Here is a 13,602-nt window from a genome sequence, read left to right on the forward strand (position 1 = left end):
TTTGAAAGCCATGTACTTTTTATGTAACGAAACCAAATGAAAACCTCAGCGTAAACTTTAAGCCCAAAAGAAAGAAACCAAAATAAGCATGCGTAACTTTTAAGTCCAAAACGTTGTATATATCCGAGTCCAAAGGCAAAGGCCCTGTGGGGTTCACTTCAGTCGTCGAGCCCACACCAGTAGTAATCATAATCAACTGCGAGTCTACGACGGTGAAGCTGTGAAGTTAAATATTCTGAAACAAAAAACAAAACAGAAAAAAAAAAAAAAAAAAGAAGTCTCAGATTTGATCTTCGAAATTGTGCTTGCCGTTGCAGATCGGAAGTTGCAAATCACAGAAACGCGGAACTCATAGGATATGAAATTTATGAAATCAGTAAACGAGTTAGAGATTGATTATTCATGGTGAAGCAGACGAGTGCGTGGATGGGAATGCAGAAGAAGAAATGGTTTTTGGTGGTTTTGGCATTGTTTTCTCTCTCCACCGCCATGGTTTTCTTCATGAGAACTGATTTCGTTTCATGCAACGCAAACAACAGCAGTCGTTTTGAGGAAGGAAGAGATAGAGCCGCTGAGGTGGTCCAGTCGGCGGTTCGGGTCGGTAGCGCCGACCCGAACCCGCTCGAATTCATGAAGTCCAAGCTGGTTCTCTTGGTCTCCCACGAGCTCTCTCTTTCCGGTAACAATCTCATTTTCTTCGCCTTTTTCTGTTTATCTTCTTTTCGTGTTGTTCTTGGAATTCGAAAGAAAAGTGAAAAAAGAAAAGAAAGTGCTTAAAATTGTGTTGGCTTCTCTTTTTCTTTTTATTTTTTTCCTCTTTCTTTTAACTTTTTTTTTTTCTTTTTGTTTTTTATAACGAAAAATCAAACAGGGGGTCCGTTATTACTGATGGAGCTAGCGTTTTTGTTAAGAGGGGTCGGAGCGGAGGTTGTTTGGATAACAATGCAAAAACCAGAGGAGCCTGATGAGGTGATTTACAGTTTGGAGAATAAAATGCTGGACCGAGGAGTACAGGTGTCATCTCTTTCTTCATTTCCAAATTCAATTTTTCAAGCATCACTATAAGATGCTCTTGTGTGCTTTTACGTTCTGACATTGCTTGGTTGCTAAAAAATGCCTCCAGATATGAAAACTTTGTTGATGGGTTTGTTGGCGTTTTACCTTTGGGAAATTAAGAATGTATTATATTTATGAAACAGTATGTTGAGAACGTTCGAAGTAAGTTATTTATCTTTTTTCTGGGAAAAAAAAATATTGATCACAATGTCTGGACTAAATATGAATTCCCCTCCCCCCCCCCCCCCAAATGTTAGTGGTGTTGAATATGATGGGTTGTGAGAACTCTAGCTTTAGTTCTGCTCTGTCAATAATGGGTTGTTGAATTTCTGGGTAGAAGCATCTGTGCTTTTTAAGTACCTGAGATGTTAAGTTTCTATATTATATTACTATGAGGGTATTATTATGAGGAAAGGCTAGCATTTTTTTTGCCCCTATACTGTTGGCCTTCTAATTATGAATTTTCCAATACTTGTTAGGTGTACTCTTCAAAGGGTCGAAAAGCTATAGATACGGCTCTTAAGGCTGATTTGGTTGTTTTAAATACTGCTGTTGCTGGGAAATGGCTGGATGTTGTTCTTAAGGAAAATGTTCCTCGCGCTCTTCCAAAGGTGTTGTGGTGGATTCATGAAATGCGGGGGCATTATTTCAAAGTGGAGCTTGTTAAGCACCTCCCTTTTGTTGCAGGTGCCATGATTGATTCATATGCAACAGCAGAATATTGGAAGAACAGGACTCGCGAGCGTTTGGGGTAAGAAGAATGATATGATATATAACATCACATGCATCATATTATGTTTCCTCACCTTGTTGTAGCAACCTCATGTTATTGTATGCTCTTTTGTGGTTGTAGGATTAAAATGCCTGAAACCTATGTTGTGCACCTTGGAAATAGCAAGGAGCTAATGGAAGTTGCTGAAGATAGTGTATCCAGGAGGGTTCTCTGTGAGCATGTCCGAGAGTCTCTTGGAGTGCGGAATGAAGATCTACTCTTTGGCATCATAAATAGTATGCTTTCTTTGTTGTTGCAATAAGTTTCTATATGTATGTACTTGACTCTTTTTGTTAGAATATAAAAGAATTGTTTATCCATATCATAACAAATTAAACTTTTGCGGGGATTATAAGTTTGAATCCCTGCAACTAAAGCCCTGCAGAGATTATAAGTTTGAATCCCTGCAACTAAAACCTCCCAATTTATGTTGAATTTCATGTGTTTGGCTCTTTAGTGTGGCAGCACGCTCACACATGGAGTGTTAGAATATAACATAATTGTTGACCCATATCCTAACAACTTGCTTTCTGGTCTGATGCCATAGTAGTTAGGTTGGGTCTGAGTCCTTTTCTCTATGAGCTCTTTCTCTAAAATGTTGTCATTGTTTCTGCATCGTAGATTGCTAGAATGAGACCTACTGCATCCTTGTTTTGTATCAATGAGCAAAGATCAATATTTTTGCAAGATGTTTCCAGTTTAGTTCTCCTTTTATGTTTTCACTATTCCAGTTCACATTATAAATATTGGACTTTTATTTTCTGAGCACTATGCATAATATAAATTCAGGTGTTTCACGTGGGAAAGGTCAGGATCTATTTCTTCGTTCTTTTCATGAAAGTCTGCAACTTATCAAGGAGAAGAAATTGCTGGTGCCATCTATGCACGCAGTCATAGTGGGAAGTGATTTTAATAAGCAGACAAAATTTGAAACAGAACTGCGTAACTTTGTAATAGAGAAAAAAATTCAGGATCGTGTTCACTTTTTGAATAAAACCCTGACTGTAGCTCCTTATCTGGCTGCTATCGATGTTCTTGTTCAGAATTCTCAGGTAGATTGCACTTAAATCATGCTAACTTCTGTAAGAGATATCAAATCTTGCTGCACAATCTTTCTTTTCAAATTTCATGGAATAAGTAATGGATCTTTTATTGAAGTTTTGGCTTGTGCATCACACAAGAAGTTTAACATTGTAATCATGTGTAGGCCCGAGGAGAGTGCTTTGGAAGGATAACTATTGAAGCGATGGCCTTTCAGCTGCCTGTACTGGTATGCTTTCTTCATTTTCCGATGTATCATTCACCTGTCTATATGACCGGTGGATAAAAAGTGTTGTAGTTTATTCATATATTTTTACAAAATGTCGTATGCTAGCATGTTATGTATATTATTGTCAACTTTATCTCCTTTCAGCTATACCATAGTTCCCTCAATGATTCCCCTTTGTTTGGTAGATTACATTCCTGGTTGTTGCACATGTGCCCATATGCATTTTTAATTTCATGATCTTATTTTCCAATTAATCAATTTTTTCACTCAGGGCACAGCAGCTGGGGGAACCATGGAGATTGTAGTGAATGGCACAACTGGATTGCTGCATCCTGTTGGTAAAGAAGGTGTGGCATCGCTAACAAATAACATTGTAAAATTGGCCACACATGTAGAAAGGAGGTTGACGATGGGCAAGAAAGGATATGAGAGAGTGAAGGAAAGGTTTATGGAACAGCACATGGCACAAAGGATTGCTTTAGTTTTAAGGGAGGTGTTGCAGAAAGCAAAGAGGAGCCACACCAATTCTTAACTTGCAGTTGCAGGAGCACTATCTGAGTTAGAAATATTTTCCCCCTCCAATTCTTGACGAAGGATGCGTCTCACGATTTTGTAAGTCATTTGTATCATATGTAGCAGGAAATTGGTAAATAGAGAGTGATCTGGATACTAGGAAATCAAGTCTGGAATGGTCAAATACACGAAGTGTTGAACAGTGAAAACAGAGAACCTCTCTCTCCAGTCTCCACTTCACAAAGGAAAATAGAAAAACAAAATCATTAAAATGGATGACTGCAATTTGTAGTCTTTAAAATGGTACTCCCTTGACATCAATGGTATAAATACAGTTTTGTATGATGTAAATTATTAAGGGATGTACAAATGAAAAATAGACAACTTCCTTTCTCTCCTTGTCTCTCATTGCATTTTCAATTTGTTCAATTTTCTTTTGTCTGGTTTGGGGCATCTTTTTTAGATGTAGTGGTCCTCTTGGTCAATTTGTATTTCACCATCCTTGCAATCTTGTAGAACCAGAAAGCGCTGACCAGCTGCAATCCCACTGCCATCGCCTGAAGAACGAAACATGGACAACAAATGAATATGGAAGATACAAAATACTCATGCATAAATGATTAGTGATTCACCATTGTGTTCGTTTACAATCAATCACTTTGATCTTGGTTTAATACCTTTATGATGAACGGATTAGTAGCAGACAGAGTCACGTAAGTTAGATAAGGCCCTCCTACCATCCTTGCAACCGTGAATATAACTGCAAATGAAATCTATACAACAACGATGTGGGATCAATGTGATAGAAAATTGATAATATATACATGTTTAGATGCTGTAATATAATATTTCTGAGTCCTAAATTCCAAAACCAAAACCCAGATAAACAAACTTGACCCTTTATGTTATTGTGGTGTGCCATAATTTAAGTGTGCTAATTAACTTACGTCTGCTGCTAAGTTTAGGTCGGTGTCCCTGTAACCAAGCTCTTTGAGAAGCTCCCTTAAGTGGAGGAAAGGGCTAGACAGCTCTGTTATCCACAATGCTGCTACCATCTCAGACCCACACTAACAAACCAAGAAAAGAACGAATCATAATGAAATGAATAATCTTAATTCAAAATATCACCAAGAGTAGAACTAAACAAAAGTTGTTAATTGCAGCACAAGTGTCTAACAGTTGTTTATTGTTCTAATTAAGAAATAATTAAGCTGCAACAAGAGTAGTACGTTTACCTTTTGGTAGGAAAGGCCTGCTCCAATTCCAACAATGCTGACCAAATGGTGGAAGCAATTGTCAAGGTTGATTTGCTTGTCAAAGAGGGAACAAATGAGATCATAGATGAGATAAGAAAGGCTCACGGCTAGTGCTTTCATCTGCTCATCGCCATTCAAAATCCACCATATAACATTCATTCTATGTATCCAAGTTAAGAAAGAATATGCAAATTAAACAAAAACATATATTAATTCCCATGAATGAAAAATATATATATACCTGCTGAGGAGAAGAAGAATTTGAAGCCTGATGAGGACAAACTGGGCACTTCCAATCTTCCACGGAGAGCGAAGCTAAAGTTACAGCTGTGGTTGCATGAACTGTAGAAACAAGGCGGTTGCAGAATTCAAAGGACCGTTTTGGAAGCATCTTTCTGATGATTACAAAGGCTGTTGTCCATGAAATAACTCCCAACACTACAACACTGGTAATATTATGGTCTAATTCCATCCCTTCTTCTTTTTCTCTTTTTCTTTTTCTTCAATGAAGTTAAACTGATTCTGGTTTCTAGATTTGAAATCAGACAAGGGAAGAAGGAAGTAGAAAATGGATTGAAAATGAAAGGAGTGTTCATGTATATGGTGCAGAAAATATCCTTTTTTAGTTGAACCTCATTTAATTTTCCAAGTTGGATATAGGTGGAAGTTGGTCAGTTGTACCATCATCACTCATAGAGTCATAGACCCAACTTCAATTCAATAGCTATAAGAACTAGTAAGAGATAACTACCTGAAAATAAGTAATAAATTCAGTTTTAATCATGCACGTTTGCTGACATTAAAAAATAACTTAACTTGTTCATCGTATTTGTAGCCATCTTATTTTATTCTGAATTCAATACCATTATGTAATGGTTGTTTTGTACATATGACCTGGAAAGGTTCTTGTTTCAGAATAACGAGTGCACCATAGATTCGCTATTATACATTCTGTTTGGGTGGGTTGGGCCCATTGTCTATGAAGCTTGATGGTCCGTCAGATATTTGTGGGCTTCACATGGCAAGCCCACAAATATGAGCTACTAGACCATTGCAACAATCCGTGGGCGCTTTACTTTTTGTCCACGTCATCCACGGGCCAGTGAGCTCTAGCTACTTAAAAAATTGAGATTCGGAGTTCTGTCCCTGACTCTCTGTTTCACGTTCCGATATTTCGGGATGGAGTTGTGTCAAATATCGGGTCCCCTGTCCTTCAAATTCGATCATCTTCTCCGAAATTCCGTCATTCGAATGACCGGTGCACCGGAGTTAGAATCTCGGAACCGGATGTTTATTGCGGGGATGGGTTTTGTCGGACAGGTGTTGGCGCAAGAGCTCAAGAACCAAGGATGGTATTCTCCGAATTATAACATTTTTGTGAACTCAATTTCAAGTTTAGGGTTTAAATTTGAGGTTAACTCTTGCAATTTATTAGGGCTGTCTCTGGAACTTGCACGAGCATTACAAAGAAGAAGAGACTCGAGGAAGAAAGGGGATTTGATATTCACCTTTTCGATGCAAATGAGCCAGAGTAAGTGAAATTTATTGTTTCCACGAAATAATGCTCAATTTTAGATCATGACACCATTTATATGCTTGGCATTTTATTTTTTTGCTAATTTTGGGCACCCAATATTGCTTATTGTTCAGTGTGACCATCCTAGATGTGATCAAGTACCATACCCACCTGCTTGTCTCCATCCCTCCAGTTCCTGGTGTGGGTGACCCGGTTAGATAACTACTTGTACTTGCCCAATTATGTTAAAAGCTTTTCCAAATTGATTTTGACACTTGATTTTCTAGATGCTACAACATGAAAAACTCTTAAGGACAGCACTTATGGGTGGAAATCTTCAATGGCTTTGTTATTTGTCATCAACTAGTATGTCTTCATTTCAATACGGATACCTGGTGGCCAAGCATTCATATTATATGTTTCCTCTAAACATGCAATTTGTGAAGTGTTGGTTCTATTCGTAGCTTATTTGAACGATTTTTCCGGACATTCTAGCATTGAGGTTTAAGATTTTCTTCAAAGTAGTGCACTTTGAATCTGATATGTGCATCCCTACTCTTCCTTTCATGGAAATAACTTTTTTTCATTTTTATTTTTCTAATGCTCTTAGGTGTATATGGAGATTGTGGTGGTGCATGGGTAGATGAGGAGTAAGTGAGTGTATCTAAATTAAGCACTTGATATGCCACCTGTTTCATAATAAATTGGTATTAATTGTCACTAAAATGATAATTATCATGTGGCAGTTACCCCCCTAACCTCACAAGTGAGAAGGGTAGATTAAGGCTAGCTGCTGAGGAAGGATGGTTAAATTTGGGCCAGAGTCTGGGCGTCTCGACACAAGTATTTCGGCTTGGTGGTATCTATGGTCCTGGTAGAAGGTTGTGATTAATATTATAGCATTATGATAATGTGCTGTCTTTTCTTTTCAATCAAATGGGAAACCTTTACCATTCTCTCATTTGAAATTATCTCAAGTACATGACTATTTGGCTTGGAATTTTCAATGGTTGATTCTGCTTGGTATTTAAAACTAATATCACATTTCTTGTTAGCAAGTCTGCCATTGGAAAAATCATTTTGGTCTGTCTGCTCAAATATAGAAAATTTCTGCTTCTTTCTTATGCTAAAATTTGGGGTTATAAACCATTTTCCACCACAGTGCTGTTGATACAATAATCAAGCAGGAAGCTTTATCGAAAAGTCAGAGAATGAGAGGATATAGGCAGTTCACATCAAGAGTTCATGTTGAGGATATTTGTCAAGCCCTTACAGCCGGTATATGCACATCTTCCTCCAGGTCGGTCTCGAGTTTCAGTTTTTCTGAACTTTGTTCAATTTCCTTTTAAAATTATTTATTCATGTGGATTTTTTTTCTTGGAAAGAGGGAGCAGGAAAAACATAATCTACAAAGCTCTCTCTTGTTTTTTCTATTGTCATGTTTTTTCACTGTCTTGCTTTCTAATGTTTCAGGCGAGTTTATAATATTCTTGATGATGAACCAGCCCCCAGGGAAGCGGTGTTTGAGTATGCAAGGGACTTGGTTGAGAAAAAGTGGCCTGGCTGGAGCAAACAGTCTTCTGAGCAAAAAGAGTCTTCAGTGGTTGCTAAGAAGGAAGGTTTATTGGGTGAGAAGAGAGTTTCCAATGCTCGTATGAAGGAGGAACTAGGTGTGAGGCTTCTTCATCCAAGTTACAGGTCAGGATTGCAAAGCATTATTGACCAAATGGAGAACCCTTTTCAACATAGTGTATTAGGTTCATGAGTAATGGAGCCATCCAATCATTTCTTTTTATTTTCAGAAGGAAAAACACCTAGTTTTCGTTCTCACAAGTAATGTCAAATGTTATGAAGGCCTGTTCTGCTGTAGAGTTTAGTATGAATATAGAAAAATATTATCTGGTACATGAAACGCAATAATCATTCTCATTTTCTTTGTTTTTGTTTTTGTGGAAAAAAGGGGCCCAAGGCCCAATCTCTCGTATTCTTAATTCTTTGATGCATGTGGGCTGTGGGGTCCAAAATCAAAATGGGGATTCTAGAACTTAAAAAAATTAAAATTTTATAATTAAAGACCTTATTGACTTCAGTAATGATTTTTTTTCTTTTTTAGAAACGACTTCAGTGATGATTTAAAAGAAAAGAAGCAAAAAAAAAAAGATAATTTACAAAAAGGAAGCACATATCATACATACTCAAGAAATACTTTCACAGATGCAGCCGTCATTGTGAGGATGGCCGAGTGGTCTAAGGCGCTCGAACCCAAGTTCGGGTCCGCAAGGGCGTTGGTTCAAATCCCAGTCCTGACAATTTTACCACTTTTTTGTATCTACTTCTGCCCTGTCTCACTTATGGTTTAGACTTTAGAACACAGCATTAAAGCTAGAGCGAATTATCTGGCCCAAAATCCCTTTTTCCACCTGGCCCCAAGTGAAAGGTGCAGTTTCAAGAAAGGCTTTGCAGGGGAGTTCCTTGTGCTTGAAATGGGTTCTATCTTGGAAACTTTTCCTCTTCTGTCAGTAAGTTTGTTGTGATAATAATCCCCATCGAGGTAGGTATCCAAAACTCTATGTTTGGACATGTTGTGGTTTTTTGCCTTTAATTCTGCTTCTGTCCTCGAAGCTTTTGAGACTTGTTTCTCTCCGACCATACAAATTGGGCAAGCCGGATCATACTTATCACCCTCCAATGTCATAGTCTCCAAGCACTCAGCGTGGTAAGCATGTCCACACTCCAACACAGCAATCACTGAGATGTCACTGCTGCGTGAGGTTAAGACCTTTGAGCAGACTCCACAAGACTGCAAATCTATGGAAAGAGAACATGATATAGGCAGTGAATCTCCAATTCCTGATGATTTTGCCAAATTCTTCACCTGAAATGCAATTGGAAAGAGGTCAAAGACAATCTAATGACAGAGAGTAAAAGGCTAGAGCATCAAACAACAAAGCATAAAATCTGGTATAGCAATTCCAGTTTCAACTTTGTCAAACTCACATCCTGAGAAAAATTGCTTGCCATGGATAAATCTGCAATGAAAAAAACGGCAATCCAAGATTTAAATTACTTGTGACACCATGGCATGAAATTCATGACATTTCATTTTCCAAAAGTAGAAATACAAATCAAATACAAGGTTTACCTGAAGATGGAGTAGTCAGAGGTTCATCCAATATTCCTTCATGAACAGGGGACTTTTCAGAGGTGGGTGATCCAAAATTCTCCAGTGGGCTTCCTAGATCGGAGGAATTTCCTCTTTGAGAAATTAATGCCCATTTTAACTCCATGTGAGCATTCCTGTCAATCCCATGAGAGGCTCGATATGAAGGAGGATCAATGTCACCATCAACATGTCCTCCATTGTCCCACTGAAAGCTACATGATGGTGAATATATGACATTCCTGCACCATGTTTCTCCTCCAGTTGTGTTGGGGTTGGTTCTTTCCCTTGCAGCAACACAACAAGCAGACCCCATGATCACTCAGATACTGAAAGTCTACTATTTCAGTAGCTAGCAGACCCTATAAAATGCACAAAGAAGAACAAGCACAACACTAGCGTTTTTGGTTTTCAAGAAGAGAAAAAAATCACAATTTGATTGTGAACTGAAAATACTACTTCTCCCTGATAAATTGCAGTACCAGCTCTTATTGAATTATGAAAGAAAAGGGCAACATAAAATTGAAGCATTTACCTACTAGATATGCAATTCATCGATTTAAAAACCACGGCTGCAAAGTTGAAAGTTTAACCGAAATGCCTAGAATTCAAAACTTGCAGAAAAACCAAAAGAGTCGTCAATAATCAGCTCCTCTAGGGTTTCACAGAGAGAGAGGGGAGATTGAGAGGAAAGTTTTCATCTTCGTCGTCTAATGCCAAGAGAGAAATTTTAGAGACCAAGTTAGGCTCTTGTCGCACTCTGAGTCTGTAAGTGCCTGACTCACACTGTGTGAGTCACACCGGTTGAGTCTTTGTGAAAACTGATAAGAATTGCGCGCTCCACGTGGCAGAGAAGAAGGCACTTTTTCGTTATTTGGCGGTAAAATACCGACATTTAGAGAAGGGGGACGGCTGGAAAGCACTCTTGGACTCTAATTGGGCTTTACTAAGCCCAAGATTGGAACGCTCGGCCCACATGCAAAGAATGAATGTGGGCTTTAAATTGGGCTCGGATTAGGAATGTCACTATATCCATCCGCCCAGACCGCCAGCCTTGTCTTTGTCTCTCTGTCTCACTCTTTCGTTCTCTATTCAGATACGGTGTCTCTCGAGTCTAATCTCACCAAGAAGAAATTAGAATCGGAAACCCTAATTTGTTCGAAGTGGAGCATTCGTCGTGGGAAGTGCGGCTCTGGTTCGCAGCTTTGCTGTTGAAGGTAATTGTTTTTCTTCATTTATGACGTGAAATTAGGGCTGGGAGTACTGTTAATCTCATTTCTGTGCTTTTCGTCGACTAATGTTAGGCTACGTTTGATTGATGTTGTTGAAGTGGACTAAATCAAATGCTCCATGATCGCTACGTTGCTTACGGTTCTCTATTTTTTGCCTGTAATAAATAAAATTGAGGGTTTTGTAATTTAGAATTCATTTCAAGTTCTTGTCTAAGTGGTTGCCACTCTTACTATTGTAGCAGTTGTAAACGTTGCTTGATATTCTTCTACATGTAATCACACATTTTATGGTCCATTCTTGGATAAAGTACTGGGTATTAAGCTGAGAGAAGTGTGCATGTTTACATTTATAGGGCAGCATTGTAACTGGATAATAGGGGAATTAGTTTCATTATATGCTCGTGTTTTGCATTTGTTCCTACTGCACTCATCTAATTTCTATGCTTTCCACTTATGAAATTGCTTTTATACTAGGTACTTGGCTATGATTCAAAGTGCATGTACCTTGCCCACTGGGTGTAAACCTGTAAATTTCAGAGTATGTAAGCCATCAATATCTGGTGGCCCTGTCTTGTCCTGCATTCCTCGTTTTCAAACTAAGGGTGCTTTTTCATGCATCAATTCATGGAGATCTCATCAGGAGGGTAAGTCCTGGTTGTATAGAGGACTGTGAATATTCTGGTCCCTTTTTCCCTTTTTTTTTTTTTTCCACCTTTCAGTTCTTTATGCAACTTATTGTTTACTCACACAAACACACATTTGCTTAAATATAATTATCTAAATGCTGGAAAATTGCTTTCAACATCTTTTGCCTTATCATTGCTAATCCGAATTGTGAACACTTGTTTTAATTCAATATTATCTTGATTGTAGTTATGCCACTTCTGCACCCTTGTGCTGCATCAAGCCCATTTTTAAGTGGGGATCATGGTAGCCTGTTACGCACAATCCCCATGTTGCAAAAACGATGCAGATCGCGTATGGCCCCTCGAGCATCTAAGGATGTCCCATACAGTTTTCGGTTCCCTCCAATGCTTAAGAAGCCAAAGTGGTTTTGGAGGACATTAGCATGCCTCCCCTATCTAATGCCCCTACATGAGACATGGATGTATGCTGAGACAGCATATCATCTACACCCTTTCCTGGAAGACTTTGAATTCTTTACATACCCATTCCTTGGAGCCATTGGGAGGTTGCCCAGCTGGTTCTTGATGGCATATTTTTTTGTTGCATATCTTGGAGTGGTGAGGAGAAAGGAATGGCCTCACTTCTTCAGATTTCATGTGGTGATGGGCATGTTGTTGGAGATTGCCTTGCAGGTGATAGGGACTATAAGCCGTTGGATGCCACTTGCTGTCTACTGGGGTAAATTGGGGATGCACTTCTGGACAGCCGTTGCATTTGCTTACCTTTTCACAGTGTTGGAGTGCATACGTTGTGCTCTTGCTGGTATGTATGCTGATATCCCCTTCGTGTGTGATGCTGCATACATTCAAATTCCATATGATTAATAAGTGAACAGAAAGCATAGGAGAAAAGATGGCTGTCTTTCCATCTGTTTGGGCTTTGTTGTATGAGAAACTTGTTAGCAGAAATAGTTTCTATTCAAATAACCTTGTGTAAATGTTTTAATTGGAACAGCTGGGTTTGTGTTGTAGCCGAATTCTCATTCAGATGTTAAGTGCTTCTTTCATTGTTAACTAGTTTTAGTGTTTTTTGGTTTTTCAAAGCTAATTTTATGAAGAAGTGAGGCCCACCGTATGTGGGCCTCATGGTAGAAATCATACTGGCCATTTTCTCTGTTGAGGCCCACCTATACCCATATGAAGAAGAGAAAAAGACTTGGCGTTTTTTTATGTTGCTAAGTGGGTGCTGAAGTGTATTATGTCGTCCCTTCCCCCAACAAATATCGTGCACGTTATTGGAAGGAGATTATAAAACCATTAAAGTTAATGTAATGTGGGATTATATTCTAACTTAAGCGATGTTTCTAGATAGGATGACACTACATACAGTGTCGATGACTTGAATGATGTAAACATTACCTATTAATTTTCGATTGCATCAACATTGGCTCTAAAAAAAAGCAATATAACAAAAGGTGTTTGCGCTCTCTTTTAGTCTTTTAGACTATTTTTATCTAATTAGATTGGCATGTCATTTTAGTCTCACATCATACTCTGTTGCCTTTCATGCTGCAACCCATTTCAATAGCATAAACTCGAAAACTAATAAAATCAAGTGTTTGGTCATCTTCCGTAGATTGAGGGGGTCCAATGTCTTTGTCATCGACATAATTGAATGCGCCAAAGGTTGAATGAAAGGATGTAAATGGTCTTGAAAAGTATGGAGGATTTATTTTACGGATGGATTTTGTTACCATATGTACGTTCGTATGGTGTGGATGCTTTTGCCACTATTGATTCAACGAGTTCACTCATTTTGATCTGTATGACATACAGATAGAATACATGTATGGTACAGATGCTTTTGTCATATAATATACTCAATAGTGTGTCTTCCATCATACGTTCTCTACTCTCTCTCTCTCTCTCTCTCTCTCTCTCTCTCTCTCTCTCATTATGCTTAATATTATAATTGCATGCATGTCATCAGAACTCTGTAGCACAATATTACAATATATGGCATTAGTAACAGACTTTCCTTGCATGTTTTCTTGTTGTAATTTACTCCTTTTTAAATGGAAACAACGATCCAATCATCCAAAACACTCTCTTGCAAGTATATACCATCACCATTCACGCCTTCACGGGCACAACCTTTGCTCAAAACATAAAGCCATTATAATTATAATTGTTATTACTAG

General features: G+C 38.4%; 5 protein-coding genes across 8 annotated transcripts; 3 read left to right on the forward strand and 2 right to left on the reverse strand.

The window, feature by feature from the left end:
• The first annotated feature begins 175 nt into the window (after positions 1–175).
• On the forward strand, positions 176–4,004 carry LOC147278183 (uncharacterized). 2 transcript variants are annotated; one of them, XM_086249466.1, is made up of 7 exons: positions 176–679; positions 872–1,014; positions 1,536–1,807; positions 1,910–2,064; positions 2,618–2,880; positions 3,036–3,098; positions 3,377–3,548. In XM_086249466.1, exons 1-7 carry the CDS (start codon positions 403–405, stop codon positions 3,401–3,403), a joined length of 1,200 nt encoding a protein of 399 aa, XP_086105592.1. In that variant the 5' UTR covers positions 176–402; the 3' UTR covers positions 3,404–3,548. The 2 variants fall into 2 exon arrangements, with proteins under 2 accessions (XP_086105592.1, XP_086105591.1); XM_086249465.1 differs by having other exon boundaries at positions 178–679; positions 3,370–4,004.
• An 11-nt stretch (positions 4,005–4,015) lies between these two features.
• Positions 4,016–5,458, reverse strand: LOC147278184 (uncharacterized). Of its 2 annotated transcripts, none has more exons than XM_086249472.1 (5): positions 5,109–5,458; positions 4,847–4,921; positions 4,559–4,678; positions 4,289–4,384; positions 4,016–4,168 (listed from the first exon to the last, which is right to left on the reverse strand). In XM_086249472.1, exons 1-5 carry the CDS (start codon positions 5,337–5,339, stop codon positions 4,037–4,039), a joined length of 654 nt encoding a protein of 217 aa, XP_086105598.1. In that variant the 5' UTR covers positions 5,340–5,458; the 3' UTR covers positions 4,016–4,036. The 2 variants fall into 2 exon arrangements, with proteins under 2 accessions (XP_086105598.1, XP_086105597.1); XM_086249471.1 differs by having other exon boundaries at positions 4,847–4,987; positions 5,109–5,456.
• A 540-nt stretch (positions 5,459–5,998) lies between these two features.
• Positions 5,999–8,319, forward strand: LOC147278185 (NAD(P)-binding Rossmann-fold superfamily protein). 2 transcript variants are annotated; one of them, XM_086249468.1, is made up of 8 exons: positions 5,999–6,219; positions 6,303–6,398; positions 6,518–6,596; positions 6,671–6,749; positions 6,994–7,033; positions 7,130–7,264; positions 7,546–7,683; positions 7,857–8,319. In XM_086249468.1, the coding sequence occupies exons 1-8, from the start codon at positions 6,047–6,049 to the stop codon at positions 8,146–8,148; spliced, it is 1,032 nt and encodes a 343-aa protein (XP_086105594.1). In that variant the 5' UTR covers positions 5,999–6,046; the 3' UTR covers positions 8,149–8,319. The 2 variants fall into 2 exon arrangements, with proteins under 2 accessions (XP_086105594.1, XP_086105595.1); XM_086249469.1 differs by lacking the exons at positions 6,518–6,596; positions 6,671–6,749; positions 6,994–7,033.
• Positions 8,320–8,571: 252 nt separating this feature from the next.
• On the reverse strand, positions 8,572–10,098 carry LOC147278186 (uncharacterized). Its single transcript, XM_086250131.1, has 4 exons — positions 10,079–10,098; positions 9,526–9,830; positions 9,381–9,412; positions 8,572–9,258 (listed from the first exon to the last, which is right to left on the reverse strand). Exons 1-4 carry the CDS (start codon positions 10,096–10,098, stop codon positions 8,776–8,778), a joined length of 840 nt encoding a protein of 279 aa, XP_086106257.1. The 3' UTR covers positions 8,572–8,775.
• Positions 10,099–10,601: 503 nt separating this feature from the next.
• On the forward strand, positions 10,602–12,475 carry LOC147278187 (protein TIC 20-I, chloroplastic-like). The gene is made up of 3 exons (XM_086250991.1): positions 10,602–10,760; positions 11,250–11,419; positions 11,649–12,475. The coding sequence occupies exons 2-3, from the start codon at positions 11,260–11,262 to the stop codon at positions 12,284–12,286; spliced, it is 798 nt and encodes a 265-aa protein (XP_086107117.1). The 5' UTR covers positions 10,602–10,760; positions 11,250–11,259; the 3' UTR covers positions 12,287–12,475.
• The last annotated feature ends 1,127 nt before the right edge of the window (positions 12,476–13,602 follow it).

Source organism: Dryas octopetala, chromosome 7 (genome assembly GCF_963921425.1).
Source record: "Dryas octopetala chromosome 7, drDryOcto1.1, whole genome shotgun sequence".
Classification (NCBI taxonomy): domain Eukaryota; kingdom Viridiplantae; phylum Streptophyta; class Magnoliopsida; order Rosales; family Rosaceae; genus Dryas; species Dryas octopetala.